We start from the raw sequence: 26,377 nt of genomic DNA on the forward strand, positions 1-26,377 counted from the left end.
GGAATTCCCAAGAAAGTCCTGAGATAGATCATTTTATTATCCTTCTTTTCTAGATGTTCTGGATGAGGATACTGAAGGTTAGAGAGGTTAAGCACCAGCAATTTTCTAAAACTCAAATTTAGAAAATCAAGTGGCCACTGATTTATGGAACTAGGATTGGGACTCAGGCCTGACTGAGTAGCCCCACTGTAGTTAAAAATAGCTTAGCTTAAACAAGCAGCTTTGCAGTTGGCCTGTCACCCTCAGCGGTACCATGCTAAATTTTGATTGGTTGATTAACTTGCTGTGTGATTGAGCCTGTTGTCAGTCAGAGATGCCTAGTGCATAAACAGAGGTTCTACTGACCACTTTTGCACTCAAGTAATGTTTGTATTGTATATTTTATATAGTGCCTAATAGCTTTTGTTTTAAGTAAATAGTTGATAATGTCCAGTTGAACATATTCTGCAAATGAAATGCCCAGGATCTAGTCTTCCCCCTTAAGAAGACTGATGGGAACATGCTTTCATGTGGCACTGCCATGTAGTTTGCATAACCAGAGCTTCGTATAGGCAATATGTCCGCATGCAATGACTGGGTGTTCTGAAATCTTAAATTAGGTACAAGTTTTATTGCAGTCTAGCTCCAACTCTGTGGTCTGGCAAGACCTTTGCATATGAGAGTTTCAGGGCGCTGGGCCAGGGCTTCTTAACCCTTTAAAAATCCTCACTCTCCTCTAGTAAACATAAAAATTTCATGGGCCTCTCTAGCCCCGAATTTGGTATATGGCTTCCTAAGGGGGCATAGTCTGTCCTCTGATGATCTCTATCAGTCAAGAGGCTTACTTTCAATGACTTGTATGTTGAAGAGAGTAGAATCTTCCCTCACATATAAAATTGCTAAAAATTTAATATGCCTGTACAAACTAATACCTCTTCCCATTCTAAAAAGGCCACCCTTCGCCTTTGAGGACTGCTGCCCCACAGCCAATTTTGTTTTTCCCTTTCTTATTTCCTCCGCCACCCCCTTATCTATCCTATAAACATCTGGCATCATATGAAACACACAGCATGTGCTAGTTAGTAAACACTCGACAATGTAATCTGGTGATTTGGAGTCTTAAGCTGAGGCTTGTTTATATGTAAGTAATCTGGCCTATTTCACTAAGTCTGGGTAAAGATGAAGTCCCACGCTTTTTCAATTGTTTGCTCCCCCCTCACTTTTCTAATTAGCGAGAAGTCCAGTATCTTGTTTTTGAGACCCCTTTGTCCTGATTCTCTTAGAATCCTAGTGTATCCTCAGTTCAAAGGGAGCCCAAAAGGTCACTGAGTCTGAGGGATCTACCCCTGCTGTTGCTTCTTGCTGCCACTTGGTGTCACTGTTGAAGACAGGTCCTTTACAGTTCAGTGGAGGCAGTACCTGCCTCACAGGGTACAAATTAAATGAACTAATACATCTGATAGCATGTAGATGGATACATGGCACTAGGTAGGCACTTGAAGGTTTGTATGTTATGTTATTGGGCCTCAGTTTTATGTCTCATGTAGGGCCTAGACCAGAGAATCCCTGGAACCATCCTAGCTCTGGCAAGCAGTGAGGAATAGATGGGGGCCTGGGTGCCCTGCAGGCGGATGTAGAGCCTGGAGGCCAGGATGGACCAGTCAGGGTCCCTCTCGAGCCTCTGGCTGTCTTAATCCTGTTGTCCTGAGGTTGGTCTGCCATTTGTAGGTGGAGGGGACAACCTGATAGCATAGAATTCCTTCTCTAATTGTATTTGCTTATTTTTGGATGTGCTGGGTCTTTGTTGCTGTGTATATTTTTTTCCACTAGTTGCAGCAAGTGAGGACTACTCTCTAGTTGCGATTCATGGGCTTCTCATTGCAGTGGCTTCTCTTGTTGTGGAGCATGGGCTCTAGGGTGCGTGGACTTCAGTAGTTGTGGCTCCCAGGCTCTAGAGCACAGTCAGTAGTTGTGGCTCCCAGGCTCTAGAGCACAGGCTCAGTAGTTGGGGCTCACAGGCTCTAGAGGACAGGCTCAGTAGTTGGGGCTCACAGGCTCTAGAGCGCAGATTCAGTAGTTGTGGCTCACAGGCTCTAGAGCACAGGCTCAGTAAGTGGAGCTCCCAGGCTCTAGAGTGCAGGTTCAGTAGTTGGGGCTCACAGGCTCTAGAGCGCAGGTTCAGTAGTTGGGGCTCCCAGGCTCTAGAGCACTGGCTCAGTAGTTGTGGCTCACAGGCTCTAGAGCACAGGCTCAGTAAGTGGAGCTCCCAGGCTCTAGAGCGCAGGTTCAGTAGTTGGGGCTCACAGGCTCAGTAGTTGGGGCTCACAGGCTCTAGAGCACAGGCTCAGTAGGTGGGGCTCCCAGGCTCTAGAGCACAGGTTCAGTAGTTGTGGCTCACAGGCTCTAGAGCACAGGCTCAGTAAGCGGAGCTCCCAGGCTCTAGAGTGCAGGTTCAGTAGTTGGGGCTCACAGGCTCTAGAGCGCAGGTTCAGTAGGTGGGGCTCACAGGCTCTAGAGCACAGGCTCAGTAGTTGGGGCTCCCAGGCTCTAGAGCACTGGCTCAGTAGTTGGGGCTCACAGGCTCTAGAGCACAACAAGCTCAGTAGTTGGGGCTCCCAGGCTCTAGAGTGCAGATTCAGTAGTTGTGGCTCATAGGCTCTAGAGCACAGGCTCAGTAAGTGGAGCTCCCAGGCTCTAGAGCGCAGGTTCAGTAGTTGGGCCTCCCAGGCTCTAGAGCACAGGTTCAGTAGTTGGGGCTCCCAGGCTCTAGAGCACTGGCTCAGTAGTTGTGGCTCACAGGCTCTAGAGCACAGGCTCAGTAGTTGGGGCTCACAGGCTCTAGAGCACAAGAAGCTCAGTAGTTGGGGCTCCCAGGCTCTAGAGCGCAGATTCAGTAGTTGTGGCTCATAGGCTCTAGAGCACAGGCTCAGTAAGTGGAGCTCCCAGGCTCTAGAGCGCAGGTTCAGTAGTTGGGCCTCCCAGGCTCTAGAGCGCAGGTTCAGTAGGTGGGGCTCACAGGCTCTAGAGCACAGGCTCAGTAGTTGTGGCTCACAGGCTCTAGAGCACAGGCTCAGTAGTTGAGGCTCACAGGCTCTAGAGCACAGGCTCAGTAGTTGGGGCTCACAGGCTCTAGAGCACAAGAAGCTCAGTAGTTGGGGCTCCCAGGCTCTAGAGCGCAGATTCAGTAGTTGTGGCTCATAGGCTCTAGAGCACAGGCTCAGTAAGTGGAGCTCCCAGGCTCTAGAGCGCAGGTTCAGTAGTTGGGGCTCACAGGCTCAGTAGTTGGGGCTCCCAGGCTCTAGAGCGCAGGCTCGGTAGTTGGGGCTCCCAGGCTCTAGAGCGCAGGCTCGGTAGGTGGAGCTCCCAGGCTCTAGACTGCACGTTCAGTAGTTGGGGCTCCCAGGCTCTAGAGCGCAGGTTCAGTAGTTGGGGCTCCCAGGCTCTAGAGCGCAGGTTCAGTAGTTGGGGCTCCCAGGCTCTAGAGCACTGGCTCAGTAGTTGTGGCTCACAGGCTCTAGAGCACAGGCTCAGTAAGTGGAGCTCCCAGGCTCTAGAGCGCAGGTTCAGTAGTTGGGGCTCACAGGCTCAGTAGTTGGGGCTCACAGGCTCTAGAGCACAGGCTCAGTAGGTGGGGCTCCCAGGCTCTAGAGCACAGGTTCAGTAGTTGTGGCTCACAGGCTCTAGAGCACAGGCTCAGTAAGCGGAGCTCCCAGGCTCTAGAGTGCAGGTTCAGTAGTTGGGCCTCCCAGGCTCTAGAGCACAGGTTCAGTAGTTGGGGCTCCCAGGCTCTAGAGCACTGGCTCAGTAGTTGTGGCTCACAGGCTCTAGAGCACAGGCTCAGTAGTTGTGGCTCACAGGCTCTAGAGCGCAGGCTCGGTAGGTGGAGCTCCCAGGCTCTAGACTGCAGGTTCAGTAGTTGGGGCTCACAGGCTCTAGAGCGCAGGTTCAGTAGTTGGGGCTCACAGGCTCAGTAGTTGGGGCTCACAGGCTCTAGAGCACAGGCTCAGTAGGTGGGGCTCCCAGGCTCTAGAGCACAGGCTCAGTAGGTGGGGCTCCCAGGCTCTAGAGCACAGGTTCAGTAGTTGTGGCTCACAGGCTCTAGAGCACAGGCTCAGTAAGCGGAGCTCCCAGGCTCTAGAGCACTGGCTCAGTAGTTGTGGCTCACAGGCTCTAGAGCACAGGCTCAGTAGTTGAGGCTCACAGGCTCTAGAGCACAGGCTCAGTAGTTGGGGCTCACAAACTCTAGAGCACAACAAGCTCAGTAGTTGGGGCTCCCAGGCTCTAGAGCGCAGATTCAGTAGTTGTGGCTCATAGGCTCTAGAGCACAGGCTCAGTAAGTGGAGCTCCCAGGCTCTAGAGCGCAGGTTCAGTAGTTGGGGCTCACAGGCTCAGTAGTTGGGGCTCCCAGGCTCTAGAGCGCAGGCTCGGTAGTTGTGGCTCCCAGGCTCTAGAGCGCAGGCTCGGTAGGTGGGGCTCCCAGGCTCTAGAGCGCAGGCTCGGTAGGTGGGGCTCCCAGGCTCTAGAGCGCAGGCTCAGTAGTGTGGTGCACCAGCTTTGTTGCTCCTGGCATGTGGGATCTTCCTGGATCAGGGATCGAACCTGTATCTCCTGCATTGGCAGGTGGATTCTTTACCACTGAGTCACCAGGGAAGCCCTAGAATTCCTTCTAAATCAAATGATTTGCTCTGACTCAGAGGAGGAGGTTCTGGGATGTTCAGGCTGCAAAAAACTGCCTCAGATCACAGGGCTGATTGATGATAGCTGGTCCTTAACCAAAGTCTTCCTGAAAGTAGAGCTTGAATTTCAACCTAGGAAGTATCCTAGAGCACAAGCCTGTCTGTCATTCATTTATTTTTACACTCTCCCCATTCTAAGCACAGTGCCTTGTACATAACAAGAAACACCCCTTCTCCATGTCAACTACTGTTAATGGACTACTCACATGCTCACAAGTACATTTAAGAGCATCCTCTGCCTTCCATCTCTTTGCTTCATCTGTTTTCCTACTTCTAGGTCACAATGATTAAGAACAAAATGCACAGTGCACATAAACCTGTTTTCACCTTTGAGTAACTACTGTTGCTTTACAAGTCTAATTACCAGGTTTCACACCCTCTAAAATATATTGATACCTTTCTTGGAAAACAGCAACACCTTATATCTTTAATAAAGTTTGTGACTAGCACATAAAAGATCTCCAATTAGTAATTTATTTTAGATCATGTAAAAAAGATTCACTGGCCACATACATTGAAGGTCAATGAATCATTAATGTAAGTTAACCCCATTTGCCAATTCATTTGTCTATTTGGGTTGTGTCCTAAAAATTCATTCATGAGTCAGTTTGCTGGTTTCAATCGGGAACTACACAATAGATATAATTAATCATAATATATAGTACTACATACTATGATATATAACAGTGAACACTAACAGAAGCTAGAAGCACTAAAAATGGCTCCAAGTCCTTGAGTACCAGGTCCTTCACATACCTGATCCCCATTTTTCACAACACCCCTATAAGATAGGTACCCATTTTACAGATAAAAGTTTCAACTAAGTTGAGGAGCTTCCTTTTAAGAACACACAAAGTCAGATACATTTCTTTTTTGAAAAATATTTATTTGGCTGCACTGAATCTTAGTTGCATCACACAGGATCTTAGTTCCCTGACCAGGCACCCTGCATTGGAAGCATGCAGCATGGAGTCTTAACCACCAGTGAAAGTGTTAGTCAACTCAGTTGTGTCACACTCTTCCCAACCCCACGGACTGTAGCCCATCAGGCTCCTCTGTCCATGGGATTTCTCAGGCAAGAATTCTCAAGTGGGTTGCCATGCCCTCCTCCAGGGGATCTTCCCCACCCAGGGATCAAACCCAGGTCTACCCACATTGCAGGCATGTTCCCAAAGTCAGATACATTTCTTGCCCCAAAGGCAGCTCCTGCTAAAGAGGCCATGACAGGCTACCCATGACCTCCCTCACTAGTCCTCCTCCCTTCACTAACTCCAGCCGCTGGGCCCCAGGTGGCACCTGACTGAGTGCCAGCCAATCCTGGTTGTGGCCTGGTTTGAACAGATGAACTTGGTCACGTTGATCTTCCATTAGGATTTTGAATTGGGAAGCATGGAAAGAAGCAGAAAGTGGGTAGGCAGAGGGAGGAGCTGGGACTGAAAGGCTCAACCCAAAGCCGTTGAAACAAGGTTGGGCAGGGAGGCTGAGGAAGCTGCAATGGGCCATATTCAAGCTGAAGTTTCTGAGGGAGGAGAAGGCAGAGACTTGAATGTAGTGGAAGGAAACAGAGTAATCTGAGCGGGACAGAAAGATGGACATGCAGAGAGCAGCCAGGTCAATGTAGAGCACTCTGGGGCCAGGTGCTGCCCCTTTCTCCTTTTCCCCCACAGTTTGTGTGCCAGGATAGCTGTAAAGTAAGCCTTCATCTCTTGACTTAGCTGTAGCATCTGTTCCTTTGAACCAGGAGAGTCAAATTAGAACACAGAGCCTTTAAGTGCTAGAAATGGGATTTGAACCCCCATTTTGTGGCTACAGAGCCTCTGCTCTCATCCCTGCACCTGCGCCCCTTTATTCCTTCAAAATACTGCCCTGACCCATCATGACCTACAAGGTCACCTTAATGTATCTCAAAGGGAAGTGGTAAGAGACTCAAATTTCCTGATTCCGTGTCTCAAGTCTTGATTTGCTTTCAGAGCCCTGAATGGGAGGGTGGGGGTTAAGAAAGCCTCAGTCAACTGAGAGGTCTCCAGACAACTTTAGGGCAGGACTCCAGCTCCCAGGGCGAAAGGTACAATGGGGAGACAGTAGGGGCAGGTCAGTGGAGCATGGGGGTCCCTGCAGAGTGGGGACTGGTTTTACCTTTGCTTCTACCTCCAGTTCTCAGATGTCACCTGGCATGTATATAAGTGAATGAGTGAATGAATGGCAGTCTCAGAGCCACCTTCACATGTATGGATCGTTCTTTAGTCTTCCCAAGTTAAGGAACACCTGTGTCTATCTCTAAGAAATAGTTCATGCAGCAATATGAGTAATATTCACAGTGACTCGTCACCTTCAGCTTTAAAAATACTGAAGATGAGGTAGCGAAGACCATGGTAAGGACATAGTTCAAAGACGACAGATGGATTCTGGATTGCACTTGCCCCTTGTTTACAGAAATACGGCTCACTTTGTCTTCCTCTGTCTAGAGAGAGTGAGGTTTTCATTTTAAGAGGCTGACTCAAAAATGCAGAGCCACTTCCTGGGCAGGCTTCCAAGTGACTACATCTCTCTGACAGCGCTCCCCAGAGCCCCAGCCCGAGCTGCCTGGGGCGGGGCCTCCAGCCGTTGGTGGCTGTTGGAACCACCAGAGAGGAGCAGTTATCTGCAGCCCGCCAGAAATGCTGGGCTTTTAGGCCCTCCCCGGGCACAGATAACTGCTTGGGCCTTTGCGCTAAAGAGACGTCAGAGTTTGTGATTGGCCAGGCCGCTGTGTGTGAAATACAGATGTCTGCCACACTCCTGACCATGGCATTCCTTCCAGCCGAGTACCCCCGGGTGTGGGTAAGTCTGAATGTTTGAAGTCTGCCCTGGTTGTTTGTGAAATGCTCCAAGCTGAGCATCGTGCCTTTCCAGGGGGCATGACTTGGCATGTTCCTTAATCCTGCTAAGCCTCAGTTTCCTTTTCTGCGATGCAGAGATGATATCGTCCTGTGCTGTAGAAGGACAGAATGCCTATAGGAGAGCAGTGTCTACCATCATAGGGTATTGCAGGGCCTGGGGGAAATACCATGTCCAGAGCACCACGTCTGGTACCTGGCAGATAGTACATGCTGGAGAGCTTATTGCTGAAGCATCAGTCAGGAAAAAAAAAAAAAAGCCTTCATGAACATTATCCCTGTTTTTCTTTCTAACAGTACGATATTTCTCTGAAAGACTGAGTGGATATCTTCTACTTAATCATCCACATGTAGCCAACAGAAATAAAACTTCAGGGGAAGCCAGTGCCAAAGCCAAGGCTGTCAGACTGAATTTACTCCCTTTCTCTTTTTTCCTTCTAGACCCTGACTGCACCTGCCCCATTTGCAGATGAAACCAGTTGTCTGTGCCAAGCACCCCATGAGAAACTGACCATTGCGCAAGCCCGCTTAGGGACACCAGGTGAGGCTGTACTACTTATTCTCCAGATGGGCCCTGTCCTGACACCTCAAGTGGCAGAAAGGCCCATCATTATGTGAGCAGCTCTTGCTTCACATTGGAGACATGCATCTCGAGGTGATCGCACAGGGCGGGGAGGGTAAATGCTGATGTCGATCAACTGCACCAAGCAAAGTAGCCAAGGAAAAGATGTTGCAGGACACTGGAGTTGGAGCCCCAGCTCTCTTCTTTACTTTCTACCACCTGGGCGAGTCATGAGAATAGTCTGAATCTGTTTCCTCATGTGCAAACAGGGCCAGGATTCCTAAGCAGGCTTTTTATGACAACTGCTGCTGCTACTGCTGCTAAGTCACTTCAGTCGTGTCCAACTCTGTGCAACCCCATGGACCACAGCCTACCAGGCTCCTCCATCCATGGGATTTTCCAGGCAAGAGTACTGGAGTGGGGTGCCATTGCCTTCTCCATTTATGACAACTAGATTGCATTAAACATACCATTGCATTTTTTAAAAACTGTGAGGTCATAGAAAAACCTACGCTACTGTAATTATTATCATTCTTAAAAGTCTGTGTTTTAAGTTTCTCCAAGTATGCCCTGGCTCTGCTCTAGGAACTTACCGTTCATTCCTTTAGCCCCTACCGGAGATGGAGAGGGAAGAGATGTAAAAAAGAACTGTAAGGTGCTATCTCTGTTTCCTAAGAGCGTTCACTATAATTAAAGAGATAAGACAACTAGATAGGAAATAAAAACCCACCAGTAGCTTGCATGCATGTTCTTAGGGGTTAAATCCTGCAGCACAAATGATAGCTGACAGTTTTGAGAAGGGCAGATTCATTTGGCTTCAAGCAGTCAGGCAAGACCTAATCCCAGACCTGAGCTGATCTGTCAGAAAAAGTAACGATGGGTTCTTTGTGGGAAGAAAATGGAAGGATATTGTGGGCAAGTGAGACAGGAATAGTGAAGGTGCAATGATAGGGAGGGAGGGAGTGGCGTTTCTGTCGATTGCGATGGAGTGAAAAATAAGACTAGTCCAGCAGGTGAGCCTTGAGCCATTTGGGACGGCATAATTCTATGGTTTCCACTCGCCAGCCCAAAAAACAAACATCCCAAATGTAATAGAATCCATGCGACAAAGGACAGTTTGCTTAAGAGCAGCAGATATTTATTAAGTACTTACTGTACACTAAGTTCTTTATCTTTATTGTCATTTCACTATCACAACCCTATGTGTTTAATACTTTTAGCATTTCACAGGTGAGGAAGTGAAGGCTTTAGAACAGGGGTCCCCAACCTCCAGGATCTAGTGCCTGATGATCTGAGGTGCAGCTGATGTAATAATGATAGAAATAAAGTGCACAATAAATATAATGCACTTGAATCATCCCCAAACCATCCCCACCCCAGTCCATGGAAAAATTGTCTCCCACAAAACCAGTTCCTGGTGCCAAAGAGGTTGGGGACCGCTGCTTTAGAGAATCTGTGAATCTGCAGAAGATCGTTTAGCTAGTAAGTGGCAGTGTTTCTCACATTTGAGTTTGTCTTAGAATAACCCAGAGGGCTTATTAAAACACAGGTGGCTGGGCCTTACCCCCTGATTCAGTCCAACTGGGGTGAGACCCAAGAATGTGCGTCTCTAAGAAGTTCCCAGGTGAGGCTGCTGCTGGGGAACCACGCTTTGAGAACCACTGGTAAGTGCTAAAGCTGGGATTGGATCTCAAACCTGTTTGTGCTCAAGCTTGATCTGTTGACCCTTTTCACTCTTAAAGGGGCACACTCTGCTGCCCCTTTAAGAAGAGCTTCGAGGGAGTGAAGTGAGGAGCAGAGCAGGCAGTTAGAGGGCTTTGTAGTGACTGCTTTGTTTAAATTTACTCATTTATTTTCGGGCACACCGGGTCTTTGTGCTGTGGGGGCTTTCCCTGGTTATGGTGAGTGGGGCTGCTCTCTAGTCGTGGTGCACAGGCTTAGTTGCCCTGTGGCATGTGGGATCTTAGTTCCTGGACCAGGGATTGAACCCACGTTACCTGTGTTGACAGGTGGATTCTCAACCACTGGATTACCAAGGAAGTTCTTATAATGACTTGTTGTGAAAATTTAGGCAAGAAAAGCCTTGAGGAGATAGTGCAGAGCAGCTAAACCAGTGTGCAAAGAATCACCTGGTAAGTTTGTAAACAGCAGAGGTTTTTGCTCACTCTCCCAGAGTCCTAAATCTAGGATGGAGCCCAGGCATCTGCATTTTTAACAAATAGCCCAGGCGATTCTGAAGTTGGTGACCTATAGACCATAGCCTGAGAAATGCTGATGCAGCAATAAATCTAAACGGTGGAATGAAAGTCCAGGTGGTTATGAAGAGAACAGACTTGACTTCAAGTTAAAGGATGTTTTAGGCCCGAGCAGAAAAGGATCCTACTTTTCTAAGGGAAAGGAAAAGGGGATTTGAACTTGCCCTCCATCTGCTAGGTGCTGTGCCCTGTATGTACTCTATTTAGTCTTTGCAAAAACTGGTTAAGGTGGGTATTTTTGTGCCCTCTCTGCTGACAAGGTCAGTGACACTTGGAGAACTGGAAAGTAACTTGTCAAATGTCCTAGCTGACAGGTAGAGCTAGGATTCGATCTCAAGTCCCTTTCACCTCATACCCCTGCTTTGTCCACCACGATGGGCTGCCCTGTGGAACATGTGCCACGGCAGCCCATGGAGCTCAGTGAGAACATGCTCAGACTTTGAACTGGAGGCTAGCAAGTGTGTGAACAAGACAGATGCTACCATCTTCTGTAGTGGGAGGACCATCTCCATGCCCACTGATGTTTTACCAGTACCTAGAGTAGTACTGTATGCTCAGTACTTTGTGAATTCAATACTTTGTGAATGAATGAATGAACGAATGAAAGATTGGGACAAGAAAAGGAGCTCATCAGTTGGAAATAGAATCAGAGTTTGACCTGCTGCTGGGGGTGATTGAGTGAGACTGAGTACCTGTAGGCTAACTGCCAAGTGTGTGTGTGTTGTTGTTGTTTTAATAATTTATGTATCTTATTTTTGGTGGCACTGGGTCTTCGTTGCTACACTCGGGCTTTCTCTGGTTGTGGTGAGTGGGGCTGCTCTTAGTTGCAGTGCACGGGCTTCTAATTGCAGTGGCTTCTCTTGTTGCAGAACATGGGCTCTAGGGCATGTGAACTCAGTAGTTGGGGCTCGCGGGCTCTAGAGCACAGGTTCAGTAGTGGTGGCACACAGGCTTAGTTGCTTCATGGAATGTGGGAACTTCCTGGACCAGGGATCGAACTTGTGTTTCCTGCATTGGCAGGAGGATTCTTACCCACTGTTGCACCAGGGAAGTCCCGCCAAGAGGTTTAAAGCCTAAGACTCAAGCTAGAATAAGATGGTGCATTTTAAAATACCTGTATGGTGGGCTCTGTGGTACACAGGTCATTAAAGGAGGGATGAGGTGGAGCAAAGGTGAACTACTATTCTCAGAAATTCTCCCCTTTTATCTCAGGTGACCATACTGGGAAGTCATCCAGGAGAATTTGTGATATTTGGTGGGCATCTGGCCAAGGGAACTTCTGCTAGGAAATCCTTTATTTAGAGCATCTTTTAAAAATTAAAAAATAATTTTTTTGGGCTGTGTTGGCTCTTCGTTGATGTGCACAGGTTTTTCTCTAGTTGCACAAAGTGGAGGCTACTCTGTAGTTGCAGTGTGTGAGCTTCTCATTGTGGAGGCTTCTCTTGTAGCATAGCACAGACTCTAGGGCATGTGGGCTTCAGTAGTTGTAGCCTGTGGACTCAGTAGTTGTGGCTCTCTGGCTCTAGAGCACAGGCTCAATAGTTCTGGTACGTGGGCTTAGTTGCTCCATGGCCTGTAGGATCTTCCTGGATCAGTGATTGAACCTGTGTCTTCTGCACTGGCAGGTAGATTCTTTACCGCTGGACCACTGGGGAAGCCCTACTTATAACTTTTAATATCAGTGTTAAAATGTGATAAGAAGTTAGTTCTTTAATTACTTACAAGGCACATATTCATCTTAGACCACACTCTGATAATCAGTCACTGAGAGTGGTCCTCAAACTTTAGCTTGCTTAGAACCTCCTGAAGGCCTTGCTAAAACCCTCTGCTGGGCCCCTCTCCCAGATTTTGGTCTGGGTGAGGCTCAAGTATTTGCATCTCTAACAAGTTCCTAGGTAATGGAACCCCACTCCAGTACTTTTGCCTGGAAAATCCCATGGACAGAGGAGCCTGGTAGGCTGCAGTCCATGGGGTCGCTAAGAGTCGGACACGACTGAGTGACTTCACTTTCACTTTTCACTTTCATGCATTGGAGAAGGAAATGGCAACCCACTCCAGTGTTCTTGCCTGGAGAATCCCAGGGACAGGGGAGCCTGGTGGGCTGCCGTCTATGGGGTCGCACAGAGTCGGACACGACTGAAGCGACTTAGCAGCAGGTAATGCCTGTCCTGGGACTATTTTGCTAGAACCACTGCTTAAGAGTAACTGTTGTTCGTGGTTGGAGCAAGTATTGTGGCGGTTATCTAAAGAATAGTTGTTGCATTGGATTGTTACTAGAGAAGCTCACAGAGTTTTTAAAATATCTTGCTATTTGACTATTGTTTAAGAAGACAAGAAAAATGTCATTACCTTTTTGAAGTGTTTGGTAATTTTCAAGACTAGTAAGCACCCTTCTGTGGTGCTGTCTTGAACATCCTGTCAAAAAGAGGAAAGAGGCCTGTATTGGGGGTTTACAGCGTGTTTCAGGATTATAGTTGTAACTAAAGTCTTTCACTAACTCCTTCACTAGCCCATTTTATGACTTCATATGATAGCCTGCTTTATATTTCACAGGTTTAGGTCTACCCAAACAGGGGCTGGTGTATAAATTCTCAGAGAGGCTGCTCATAGCTTTTAGCTCCTGGACCTCATCTGTGAGGTCAGAGGGTGAGGAACCTTAAGAGAAGGAGCACAGTAGAGCAGTTGGAACTAGCACATTTAAAAAAAATTATTGAAGTATAGTTGATTTACAATGTTGTAGAAGTTTTTTCTGTACAGCAAAGTGGTTCGTTATACATACACATATATTCTTTTTTATATTCTTTTCCAGGGTATTTTTGTCACAGGGTGTTAAATTTAGTTACCTGTGCAATACAATACGGAGAAGGCAATGGCACCCCACTCCAGTACTTTGCCTGGAAAATCCCATGGATGGAGGAGCCTGTTAGGCTGCAGTGCATGGGGTCGCTAAGAGTCGGACACGGCTGAGCGACTTCACTTTTCACTTTCGTGCATTGGAAAAGGAAATGGCAACCCACTCCAGTGTTCTTGCCTGGAGAATCTCAGGGACGGGGGAGCCTGGTGGCTGTTGTCTATGGGGTCATAGAGTCGGACACGACTGAAGTGACTTAGCAGCTTAGCAGCAGCAATACAATAGAACTTTCTCATTTATCCATACTATATCTAACAGTTCACTTCTGCTAATCTCAAACTCCCATTCCTTCCCTTCCTTGCTCACTCCCCTTGGCAATCGCAAGCCTGTTCTTTATATCGGTGCATCTGTTTTTGTAGATGTGTTGATTTGTATTGTATTTTAGTTTCCACATTTAAGTGATATCACGTTTTTGTCTTTCTCTTTCTGACTTCCTTCGCTTAGTATGGTGATCTCCGGGTCCATCCATGTTGCTGCAAATGGCACTGGTTTCTTTCTTGATGGCATCTTTTTGATGGCTTTGTTGATGCCTAATGCCAGTCTTTTTGATGCCATCTTTTTGGTGGCTTTGATGGCATTGCTTTTTAAAAATGGGATCTTTTTGATGGCTGCATAGTATTCTATTGTGTATGTGGCCCACACCTTCTTTGTCCATTCGTCTGTCACCAGGCATGTAGGTTGTTTCCATGTCTTGGCTAGTGCAGATGGTGCTGCTATGAACATAGTGGTGTATGTATCTTTTTGAAATGCAGTTTTATCTGGGCATATGCCTAGGAGTGGGATTGCTGGATGATACAGCAACTCTATTTTTACCTTTTGGAGGAACCTCCATACTGTTCTCTACAGTGGCTGCACCAGTTTACATTCCCATCTGTGTAAGATGGTTCTCTTTCCTCCACACCCTTTCCACCATTTCTTATTTACAGACTTTTTAATGATGGCCGTTCTGACTGGTATGACGTAATACCTCATTGTAGTTTTGATTTGCATTTCTTTAATAATTAGATATGTTAAGCATCTTTTCATGTGGTTTTGGCCATCTGTATGTCTTCTTCAGAGAAATGTCTGTTTAGGTCTTCTGCTCATTTTTTGATTGGGTTGTTTTTTGTTGTTGTTGAGTGGAACTGGCACTGTGAATCTTAGCTGAACTTGTCCAGCTGTGGAGCTATGACCCTCCAAGGTTTATTAGTACGTATCCGGAGACAGAAAGAATCAGTCCTCTGCCTGGAGGTAAAGGACAAGTCCAAATGATTGTTTCATAGGTTCCTTTCCAGTAAAGCCGACTAAGGGAAACTCAGTTGTGATTTCTTACTTTCCTTCACAGAAAGGGAATTTGCATTGTTCTGTTCATGGTGATATGTATAAAGCTTTCAAAATGCATGTTTCAAGAGCCACCTTAATGAATTTTGCCTTATTTATGTGTCACCTGTACTATAATTTACTTAATTTTTCTTTAGATGTACTCTTTTTTAACTTCAATGTATTTTAAAAAGTAAATATCGATCTTTATCATTGACTGAAAGTAGCATCACTGCCTATAAGTAGAAGAAAATGATGAAGTTTATATAAAACTATGTAAACTTTATAGGGAGTTCCCTGGTGGTCCAGTGGTTAAGAACCTGCTTTGCAGTACAGGGGATGCAGGTTCAATCCCTGGTCTGGGAACCAAGATCCCACATGCCAGGGAGCAATTAAACCCTCATGTTACAACTAGACCCGAGGCAGCCAAGACAAATAAATAAAATAAACATTTTTAAAAAGCTATGTAAACTTTATAAATAAGAAACTATTAGATTTTAAAAGTTTGATTTTTTGCCACCTTTTTTGTACATCAGTTGTACATAAAAACAATACTAATTACTGGGCCTTTGGTAATAGTCTATCTTTCTCTTTTTAAAAAAAGACTCCATATTGGCATGTAGTTTTCTAGGAGGCATCATGAGTTAGAAGAACATTTGAGTTTGGTTTGCACTCAAACTCTCCTATCATATTATATATCACATTATCATATCTTAAGTCAGTTGTATGATGCTGGGTAAGCTCCTCAGCTTTACTGAGTTTTCATTTGTCCCTCTATGAGAGAGGATAGTAAGTCCTTTCTCCCCTACCTACTTCACAGAATTGATGGAAAGATTAAGTGAAATACATATGCTTTGTAAATCCATGTGTACTTTAAAAAATAATTCGTTTATTCATTATGTTTATTCTTTTTGGCTGCACTGGCTCTTTGTTGCTGCGCACAGGTTTTCTCTAGTTGTGGCGAGTGGGGGCTACTCTAGTTGTGGTGTGTGGGCTTCTCGTTGCAGTGGCTTCTCTTGTTGCGGAGCACAGGCTCCAGAGCTCGCAGGCTTTGGTAGGCTTTGTGGTGCACGGGCTTAGTTGTCCTGTGGCGTGTGGAATCTTCCCAGACCAGGGATTGAATCCATGTTCCCTTCATTGACAGGCAGACTCTTAACCACTGGCTCACCAGGGAAGTCCCCCAAATGTACTTTTAAGGCATTGTTAACAAGCTCCTTTTAAAAAGCCATAAGAAAAAAATGAATTATCACCCTTTTATTGTTGCCTGAATCTGAAACAATATCAAGAAACCCCATAACGTGCCCTGCAAAAATGTGAATTCACATGTAATGTAGTTGATGATTGCCTCCTATCTGGCCATATGGTATGTATATATTTAACTTTTTGACCAACTGCCAAACTGCTTTCCAATGCATTTGTACCATTTTACATTCCCATCAGCAGTGTATGAGAGTTCCATTTGCTCTATATCCTCCCCAACACTTGGTATGGTCAATAATTTTTGAAATTTTTAGCCATTCTAATGAGTAGGAAGTAATATCTCAGTATGACCTTAATTTGTATTTCCCTAATTACTAATGGCAGAGAAGGCAATGGCACCCCACTCCAGTACTTTTGCCTAGAAAATCCTATGGACAGAGGAGCCTGGTGGGCTGCAGTCCATGGGGTCGCTGGAGTCGGACACAACTGAGCGACTTCACTTTCACTTTTCACTTTCATGCATTGGAGAAGGAAATGGCAACCCACTCCAGTGTTCTTGCCTGGAGAATCCCAGGGACGGGAAGCCTGGTGGGCTGCCGTCTATGGGGTCGCACAGAGTCGGACACGACTGAAGCGACTTAGTAGTAGTAGTAGTAGTAGTAGTAGTAGTAGTAGTAGTAGTATAACAAATGGAATGTGGCATAAGCGATGCTGAGTGACTTCAAAGGCTAGGTCAGAAGATTTGCAGCAGCAATGATTAATGGGGTTGAGGATCCTTTCATGTCCTTATTTGCTATCCTCTATTTGGCTGTTGAAATTTTTTTGCTCTTTTTAAAGAGTTGTTTATCTTAGTATTGAGTCTTGAGGGTTCTTTATATATTCCAGATACAAGTCTCAAATACATATTTTCCAAATATTTTCTCCCGAAGACTTGCCTTTTCATATTTGTAAAAATGTCTTTTGAAGAATAAAGAGTTTAAATAAGGTTTAAAATATATACATTTGTTTTATAGTGTGTCCTTTTTGGTTCCTATTTAGGAATTTTTTTCCAAACTCAAAGCCACTACGATTTTTTTCTTTTTTCTTCTAGAAGTTTTATTTATTTTTTAAAAATTGGAATATAATTGCTTTACAATGTTGTATTAGTTTCTGCTGTACAACAAAATGAATCAGCTATAGGTACACATATATCCCCTATATATATATATATATGTATATATATATATATATATGGACTGCAGCACGCCAGGCTTCCCTGTCCATCACCAACTCCTGGAGGTTACCCAAACTCATGTCCATTGAATCAGTGATGCCATCCAACCATCTCATCCTCTGTCGTCCCCTTCTCCTCCCGCCTTCAATCTTTCCCAGCATCAGGGTCTTTTACAGTGAGTCAGGTGGCTCTTCACATCAGGTGGCCAAAGTATTGGAGTTTCAGCTTCAGCATCAGTCCTTCCAACGAACACTCAGGACTGATCTCCTTTAGGATGGACTGGTTTGATCTCCTTGCAGTCCAAGGGACTCTCAAGAGTTTTCTCCAACACCACAGTTCAAAAGCATCAGTTCTTTGGTGCTTAGCGCTCTTCACAGTCGAACTCTCACATCCATACATGACTACTGGAAAAACCATAGCCTTGACTAGGCGGACCTTTGTTGGCAAAGTAATGTCTCTGGTTTTCAATATGCTGTCTAGGTTGGTCATAACATTTCTTCCAGGGAGCAAGCGTCTTTTAATTTCATGGCTGCAGTCACCATCTGCAATGATTTTGGAGCCCAGAAAAATAAAGTCAGCCACTGTTTCCACTTTTTCCCCATCTATTTTCCATGAAGTGATGGGACTGGATGCTATGATCTTAGTTTTCTGAATGTTGAGTTTTAAGCCAACTTTTTCACTCTCCTCTTTCACTTTCATCAAGAGGCTCTTTAGTTCTTTGCTTTCTGCCATAAGGGTGGTATCATCTGCATATCTGAGGTTATTGATATTTCTCCTGGAAATCTTGATTCCAGCTTGTGCTTCATCCAGCCTGGCATTTCACACGATGTACTCTGCATATAAGTTAAATAAGCAGGGTAACAGTGTACAGCCTTGATGTACTCCTTTTCCTATTTGGAACCAGTCTGTTGTTCCATGTCCAGTTCTGACTGTTGCTGTTGCTGATTCACGTCAATGTATGGCAAAAACCACTACAATATTGTAAAGTAATTAGCCTCCAATTAAAATAAATAAATTTAAAAAATAACTGTTGCTTCCTGACCTGCATATAGATTTCTCAAGAGGCAGGTCAGGTGGTCTGGTATTCCCATCTCTTGAAGAATTTTCCACAGTTTGTTGTGATCCACACAGTCAAAGGCTTTGGTGTAGTCAATAAAGCAGCAGTAAGTAGATGTTTTTCTGGAACTGTCTTGCTTTTTCAATGATCCAGTGGATGTTAATATATGATATTTATTTTTCTCTTTCTAACTTCACTCTGTATGACAGAGACTCTAGGTTTATCCACATCAATACAAATGACCCAATTTTGTTCTTTTTTATGGCTGAATGATACTTCATTGTATATATGTACCACATCTTCTTTATCCATTCACCTGTCAGTGGACATCTAGATTACCTCCATGTCCTAGCTGTTGTAAATAGTGCTGCAGTGAACATTGGGGTACATGTATCTTTTTGGTTTTCAAAGGTCTTCTAGAAATTTTATAGTTTTAGCTTTGCATTTAGGTTTATGATCCATCTTGAGTTAATTTTTGTATATGGTGTGAGATATTTGTTAAGTACAGCCCTCTTTACTGTTCCCTTTACTTTAAGATGCTGAATAACTTACAGAAATTTGGAATGTAAGATCCAGGTAGTTAAAATAATCAAATTTTACCCACAGTAGTGTACATGGTCATTATTTATATCCATGATCTTCAAGAAAATATTCAGCATCATTTTGGTGTTACATGTAGTTTGTCATATTTATTAATAAATTATTTGAAACATGGAAATTAATGATTTGTATACAGATTTACATTTTGTCAGAACATCACATTTATCTGATATACCTTGCTGTGGTCATTTAGGGTAAACAGGAATTTACCTTAAGTACTTTTCAAAAAGCATAATAATCTGTAGGCAGGAAATCTATACTGCCATTGTATTCAGTTTGTATGATATTTAATGTATTACCACAGATCTAGTGGCTTAAAACAATGCATATATATTCATTATGTCATAATTTCCATGGATAAGGAGTCTGAGCCTGGCTTAGCTGAGTCCTCTATTCAGAGATTCACAAGACTGCATTCAAAGTGTCACTTGGCTTATTTCTCTTGATTCATGATAGATCTGTATTTGAGCTCACTCAGGTCGTTGGCAGAATTTATTTCCTTGTAACTCTAAGACCAGGGGTCTAGCTTCTTGCTGGTTGTCAGCCAGAGCCCAACCTCAGCTCCTAGAGGCCACCTGCAATTCCTTGGCACATGGCCCTCTAAAGTATGGCAGCTTGCTTCTTCAAAGCCACCAAGGGAGAAAGATTGAGTCTGCTAGCAAAATGGAGTCTTACACACTGTAAAATAATTATGGGGGAGACATCTATCACCAGTGTCATATTTTCCTGGTTAGAAGCAAGGCATAGCTCCTACTCCCATTTCAAAGGGAGAGGATCTCACAGAGGCAAGAAGAGCATGAGGTGGGAGTCATTGGGAGCTACTTTAAGGTCTTTCCAGCATGGCTGTGGAGAGACTTTTTGATCACGGCCAAACCTGTAGCTTCACAGGTCGGTGGTTCCCAGCATAGACTCCTTGGAGAGTCCCTAGATGCCTAAAAGGATGTCCAGAAAAACCTCCAACCAAAGATTAAAGCAAATATATATGCAAGTTAAGTTAAGCCACAGTCTATTAAAAATATTATGGAGAATTTCAAACATTCGTGAAAATAGAACAATATAATGAACCTTCATGTGTCCATCACCCATACTTAACAACCACCATCCTGTGGCCAGTCTTGCCTCATAAATTCTCCCCTCTTGAATTATTTGCAACAAAATCCCAGGCTTCATATCATTTCATCCATAAATATTTCTGTATAATGCCTTAAAAATAAGAGCTCTGGTTTTTTAGGATATAACCACTATACCATTACCTCACCTAAAAAATTAACAGTAATTCTTTAATATAATAAAATATCTAGTGTTCCAATTTCCAATTGTCTTTTCTTTTTTTTTCACCTGAAACTAAATATTTTATTATTTTATTTTATTTTTTAACTTTACAATATTGTGTTGGTTTTGCCATATATCAACAATGAATCACCTGTGGTGGATTCATGTCTTTTCTTTTTTATTGGAGTCTAGTTACTTTACAATATTGTGTTAGTTTCTGCTGTATAGTGAAGTGAATCAGCTGTATTATACATATACCCCTCCAGTTGTCTTATGTCATCATTTATTTATAGTTTGCTCGAACCCAAATCCAAATAATGTCTGTACATTACAATATGTTGAGATATTTTTAATATATCTTTTAATCTCTAAGATCCCCTCTTCATCTCTTTTCTTTCTTCTTTTTTTTCTAAGTTTATTTGTTGAAGAGATCAGGGTTTGGGGGGTTTTTTTTGGTCCTGCAGAATTTCTTAGTCTGGCAATTGCTGACACATTACAATTCAAAAAAGTGAGCTTATTGCAAAATCAACTCCACAAATACTCTTCAAAGATCTACTAAATAGCCTAATTATATCATCATTCTTCACTTCACTTTTCTTTCCTCCCTTCTTGAATTTATTTATCTTGATCACCTCTGAATCAATAACAAAAACTTCTGCAAAACTGCCATCTGCTTTCCCTTGGGGTTTATATCTTAAAACAAATTTTCCTCAATTGAAATCAAATTGAATAAGAGCTTTGAAACCAAGGATCCCTCATTAGACAGTTTGTTATTTCAAAGTATTTTCTATTTACTGTGCCTTATTTAGAATACAGTATAATCCTGTGAAGGCAATTCTGTTTGCTCAAAATGGTGTATAATTGGGAATAATTGCAATTCCCTATCTGAAATAAAGTCTCTCAAGTTTTTTTATTAGAAAAATTTAATTTATTAGAAACATTGTACCATCTGAATGTATTAATGTAACGTTCCTTTCAATTTATGTTCTGAATTAATGAGGTTGTAGTATGTCAAAAAATAATCACAATTTTAAATCTCAGACTTGAGGATCATTCAACAGAAGTTTGCATTGATTTCTTTTTGAAAAATTTATAACATCAATATGATGTGTCTTTAAAAATTTAGTAGGAATCTTAGTCTCATAAAGCCAACCAACCAGCAATCCTTTCCCCATCTGCCCCACCTCTGATTCTTGTTCCCTGTAGATACCCAGCACGTGACAACCAACTTTCCAAGTTGTGGTTGACATCTCTAATCCCCTGTCGTTGCCTTCATTGTTTGCTATGTCCTTGGGGGATTATCCCTTTTTAATTCTTTCTCTGTAATTCTTGTGGTGTTTGAGAGGACATGGAGATGAGAGTGTGTATGTTCAGTTGGCCATATTTAGCTTGTGAAAGTGAAGTCAAAGTTGCTCAGTTGTGTCCAGCTCTTTGCAACATAGTCCATGGAATTCTCCAGGCCAGAATACTGGAGTGGGTAGCCTTTCCCTTCTCCAGGGAATCTTCCCAACCCAGGGATTGAACCCAGGTCCCCCACATTGCAAGCGGATTCTTTACCAGCTGAGCCACAAGGGAAGCCCTTAGTTGGCTATATTTTCACTTTCTAGTTTTCTTGAGAGTCCAGAATGGTGTAAACGTTGGCGCCCAGCCCCTCTACCTCCCGGTGTCTCCCTCTTATTGGAAGTGCTGGGTCTTTGGGCTGGCTCAGCAAAAGTGTCACTCTGCACTTCTGAGCACAGTCACCTGACTCCCAGGAAGCTGTGGTGAAGTGTGTCCCTCTTCCTGAAGACATGGCACTTCCCAGAGCACTATATTTCACACTGAGAGTCTCTGTCTCTCTTGACCTTTCTCCCTAGGGACAACTGTAGCATGGATCACATTCCTCTATCCCTGAGCACTACACGTGTAACTTTTGCTCCCTGACTCGCCTCTCTTTGGAGCATGTGCCCCCCCCACTGCTCCATATCTTAGGATGTCAAAGAGGATAGGGAGTGACCTTTGTGCAGTGGTAAATGTGTAACAACTGGCCCTGCAGAGGGAATTAAGCCCTGACTTGAACAGTTGCCAATTTTTATGGTGTAACTACTTCTACCAAGGCTGAATTTCACTGTGTGATGGTGACTCGGAGGAGGTGCACAGCAGCATCTTTGCCTTTGGGAATAGGACTTAGGGATCTTTGTTTGGGACTGCCAGACTGCCAGAACTTGTTTGGCCTTTCATTGAGCTCCCCAGTCACTCCTACCTTGATATTCCTGCTGGCTTGACTCTGCTAACCCTTTGGTGATGCCTGGTCTGTCTAAATCTGCCCACTCAGCCACCTGAGACTCTACTCTGGGTCGAGACAATTCCCCAGTGCTCTGCAGTTAAAAATGTGCATACTGGGTCAATCTTAATTTTGTTATGTTTTTACTCTGCTTTGATGTCCTGAAAAGAACTTCTTGGTAAAATTAATTTCATGCACTAATATGCAACTGATGGTATGTAGACATTGTGTTTTCTCCAGGTAAACCTTCTTACAGTGCTATACTGACAGAAGGATCAGGTGACTGGGATTCCTTATTCTGCAGTTCTGTTGATGATGTTTTCTTTCTTCCACAGTTGACAGGCCCGTGAGAGTATATGCGGATGGAATATTTGACCTCTTCCACTCAGGTCATGCAAGGGCACTTATGCAAGCAAAAACACTGTTTCCCAACAGCTACCTGCTGGTAGGAGGTAAGAAGTGCCTTTTCTTTGTCTAGAAAACTCTTATATAATGTTCTTCCTGAAAAGAAGCCCTTTCAGACTTCTATCATTAAAACCTCCCATTGTTAATGCTCCCAATTCAGCCTATATTGGGTTCCTTGTTTACTGCCTGAAATTTAACATGAGATTTTAAAAACACCATAGGGGAAATTATATCATGAGATTATAAACTGTTGATTCCTAGAGAAAGAGAGACTAATAATACCACCAAGTGTAACTGCTTTGTGTTTTCCATTAATACCTTTCTTTTTGTGTTTGAGGAATGTTCCAGTTCCTATTTCTGAAATTTCCTAGAGGGTTAGGAGAAAAGCAATATTATTCTGATTTCAAATCTTGGAGACTAGAGGAAACTCAGGATGATTAATGTTGAGCAAGGTCATTGTCTGTTCCTTTGGTGTGACCCACAGCACTTAGGACAGTGTTGTGCTAATGGTAGTGGCTTACAACAGTCCCGATTAATTGAATTTATATGCCATGTGTTAAAGAAATGGAGTTTTATATATGCAAGTAATCTTGGTTTACACTGAAGGAAGCGACTGAGTTCATAAGCTGTGGAGAGAGAAGGGTAATTAGACGTAGGTTGAAATTTTCTTCTTCCAAAAGGCCTACCGATTTCCGTTTGTGTAAAAGGAAAAGTGGCTGATCTGGGAGACCTGGGTCTCTTCTCTGTAGCTTCTGGAAGCAGCATTTCCTTTTACCATGATCATTTTTTGTGGCATTACATGAACTAGATACCACCAACCCTTACACCTCTCCTGTGAGGGAGCAAGGTGATAGTAAGAGACTACATATCTGTTTTTTACAGTATTTTGTTGTCTTTCACAAGTTTGAAACTACTTTTGAATACTTAGGAGGAATTGTTTGCAGATTTTGCTGAACATAGTGACCATATGGTTCCTGAATAGAATTCTTTCCAGAAGGAAGAGATGATAAGAGGCAATGGTTACTGAACAGATCATGCAGAGGGAACCCAAGGTGGGCAGAGGACCCATCTCTGTTCATTTCCTTTATTTTGAGTGGAAAACCATTCTTTATGTGAGCACTACCACCTGGAGTCTGGTCCTAAGCTTCTGGGTCCTGGGGAGACCTCTGCAGTGGTTTGGCTTTGGTCATTTTGAAAAGTGAAAGTCACTCAGTCGTGTCCATCTCTTTGCAGCCACATGGACTATACAGTCCATGGAATTCTCTAGGCCAGAATACTGGAGTGGGTAGCCTTTCCCTCCTCCAGGGGATCTTCCCAACCCAGGGATCGAACCCAGGTCTCCTGCATTGCAGGTGGATTCTTTACCAGCTGAGCCACCAGGGAAGCCCAAGAATACTGGAGTGGGTAGCCTATCCCTTCTGCAGCAGATCTTCCCGACCCAGGAATGGAACTGGGGTCTCCTGCATTGCAGGCAGATTCTTTACCACCTGAGCTACGAGGGAAGCCCTTGGTCATTTTGGCAACCCGAATTTGGAAGTGGTTAGGTGTGGGTAACACTTAACAGGAACACTGCCCTGGCCCTGGATTAGCACATCAAAAGTAAGTTCAAAGGAAATAGACTTTCAGTGCATTCTTGTAAGCTGGAGAAAGCAGTAAATTAACAACAGCAGCTCTCTAGGTTACTCAGCAGCAGTGGTTTCACTGATTTGCTGAATGACTCCTTCACTTAACAACTATTTCTTGAGCTCCTACTGTGAGCCAGGCATTCTTCTGTACACTGAGGATGCAGCCACCATCAAAGCAGACTGTGTCCTCAGAGAACTTAGAGTCTGAAGGGGAGGCAGACACTGACCAGTAACAATCTGGAGGAGAGGTACTATGAAGAAATGTTACATAGGGTTAAGGGGAAAGGTGACTGGCCTCGCAAGCAGGGGTGTTTCAGGTGTGGAGGTCAGGTGAGGACCCTTTGAAGCACTGACAATTGTGCAGAGAATTAAACGAAGGTAAGGGCACACAGAAGCCAGAGCACAGAACCTTCCTTGTGCAGTGATCTTCCCACCAGCCCAGATAAGAATGTTGGGACAAGAGGGGAAAATGTGGTGGCTACAACTAGGTGTGTTGTTTTATTGACTTGTTGTCTCTTAAGGAGGCTTTTCATAAAAGCACAGGTGATGTAGAACTGAGAGAGGTGAATATGGACAGGAGTTCAGAGCCAAGAATTAAAGCAGAAGGGAAGGAGAACAACTGCAGAAGGAGCCACACAGTCGTTGCATAGCTCTCAAAAGCTAGAGCTGGTACTGCTCCCTGGTGAAGAACCAGCTCTGGCTGCTCTGAGTTCTGTTTCAGAGGGTTGTTGTCTAAGCAGCATCAAGTAATGCAGTGACCAGTGTCCTCTCTAGCCGATTTATTGGGTTGGCTAAAAAGTTCGTTTGGGTTTTAAGAAAGGTAGATACCTCCTCAATGGCTATTACATGGATTCTCTGTGGAAGCCAAGGGAATGTTAAACTACAAAGACAACCGTGGAGACCATATCTTTTGGTAGATGATAGGGACTAGAGTAGGAGAAGGCAATGGCACCCCACTCCAGTACTGTTGCCCGGAAAATCCCATGGATGGAGGAGCCTGGTAGGCTGCAATCCATGGGGTCGCTAAGAGTCGGACACGACTGAGCGACTTCACTTTCACTTTCCACTTTCATGCATTGGAAAAGGAAATGGCAACCCACTCCAGTGTTCTTGCCTGGAGAATCCCAGGGACGGGGGAGCCTGGTAGGCTGCAGTCCATGGGGTTGCACAGAGTCAGACACGACTGAAGTGACTTGGCAGCAGGGACTAGAGTATGGATGGGAAATGAAACAATAAAACATGAAGCTGTAAAAATGTGTGTAGACTTCTGGCGACAGTGACAGAGTAAGAGTGAAAACCTCGAAGCAATGTAAACAATAATAAATAATTTCAGTATGTTATTTTCTCCAATGATTTATTATTATCCTGTTTAAAATAACTGGAAATATCATGAATTATTTTGCAACCAATCTCCTACTAAAATTCAGTGTAAGCTTGTATTTCATATGTCTCCACTAATTTAATTGTGTTTGATTCCTAGTCTGTTAAACAATCTCCAACCTCCTGTATGTAGGCAGGGTTCTTCAGGGGTGGTATTGGAGCTCAAATGCTGAATGGCATGGCTGTGGCAAATGCATTTTGGGGAATTGTTCATAAGAAAAAGAAGTCTTCCTTCTATGTATATAGTAGCTGCCTTCCTCTAAAATTCAGCATTTAAAAAAAAAATTATTTATTTATTTGTTTTTGGCTGCACTGGGTCTTAGTTTCATCTATCAGGCTTCTCTCTAGTTGAGGCACAGGCTCAGTAGTTCCAGTACACGGGCTTAGTTGCCCCGGGGCACATGGGATGTTAGTTTCCCAGCCAGGGATCAAATTCATGCCCCTTGTGCTGACAGGTGGATTCTTAACCAGTGGACCACCAGGAAAGTCCCTAAAATTCAGCATTTATCACAGCTGTTTAGTAATACTTTGCAATTATTGTAAAACAAAGTTAGGGGCTAGATTCAAATAATTAAAAATAATTGTACAGAGACATTCAGAAATCTTACAGGATACTGGAAAATTCTCATGTGGGGCTGTTCCACATTTAGGAAGATGTTTAGCATTGTCGGCACAGTGCCCACTAAATGCCAGTCACTGCTTCCAATTATAGTGACAACTAAAGATGTCCTACAAATTTCCAAA

The 26,377-nt window shown here is 44.0% G+C and overlaps 1 protein-coding gene across 3 annotated transcripts in view; it reads left to right on the forward strand.

The window, feature by feature from the left end:
* The window catches only part of PCYT1B (phosphate cytidylyltransferase 1B, choline), a 148,154-nt gene that overhangs the window by 57,038 nt on the left and 64,739 nt on the right, over positions 1 to 26,377 (forward strand). For 2 of the 3 annotated variants that reach the window (XM_070783982.1, XM_019956276.2), the window contains exons 2-3: positions 8,033 to 8,132; positions 22,559 to 22,675. In XM_070783982.1, the coding sequence (XP_070640083.1) occupies positions 8,033 to 8,132; positions 22,559 to 22,675 (217 nt within the window). Of the gene's footprint in view, positions 1 to 7,273; positions 7,536 to 8,032; positions 8,133 to 22,558; positions 22,676 to 26,377 lie in introns of those variants that run through there. The other variant, XM_019956277.2, reaches the window with a different exon arrangement.

The sequence above is a fragment of the Bos indicus genome, chromosome X (assembly GCF_029378745.1).
Source record: "Bos indicus isolate NIAB-ARS_2022 breed Sahiwal x Tharparkar chromosome X, NIAB-ARS_B.indTharparkar_mat_pri_1.0, whole genome shotgun sequence".
Classification (NCBI taxonomy): Eukaryota; Metazoa; Chordata; class Mammalia; order Artiodactyla; family Bovidae; genus Bos; species Bos indicus.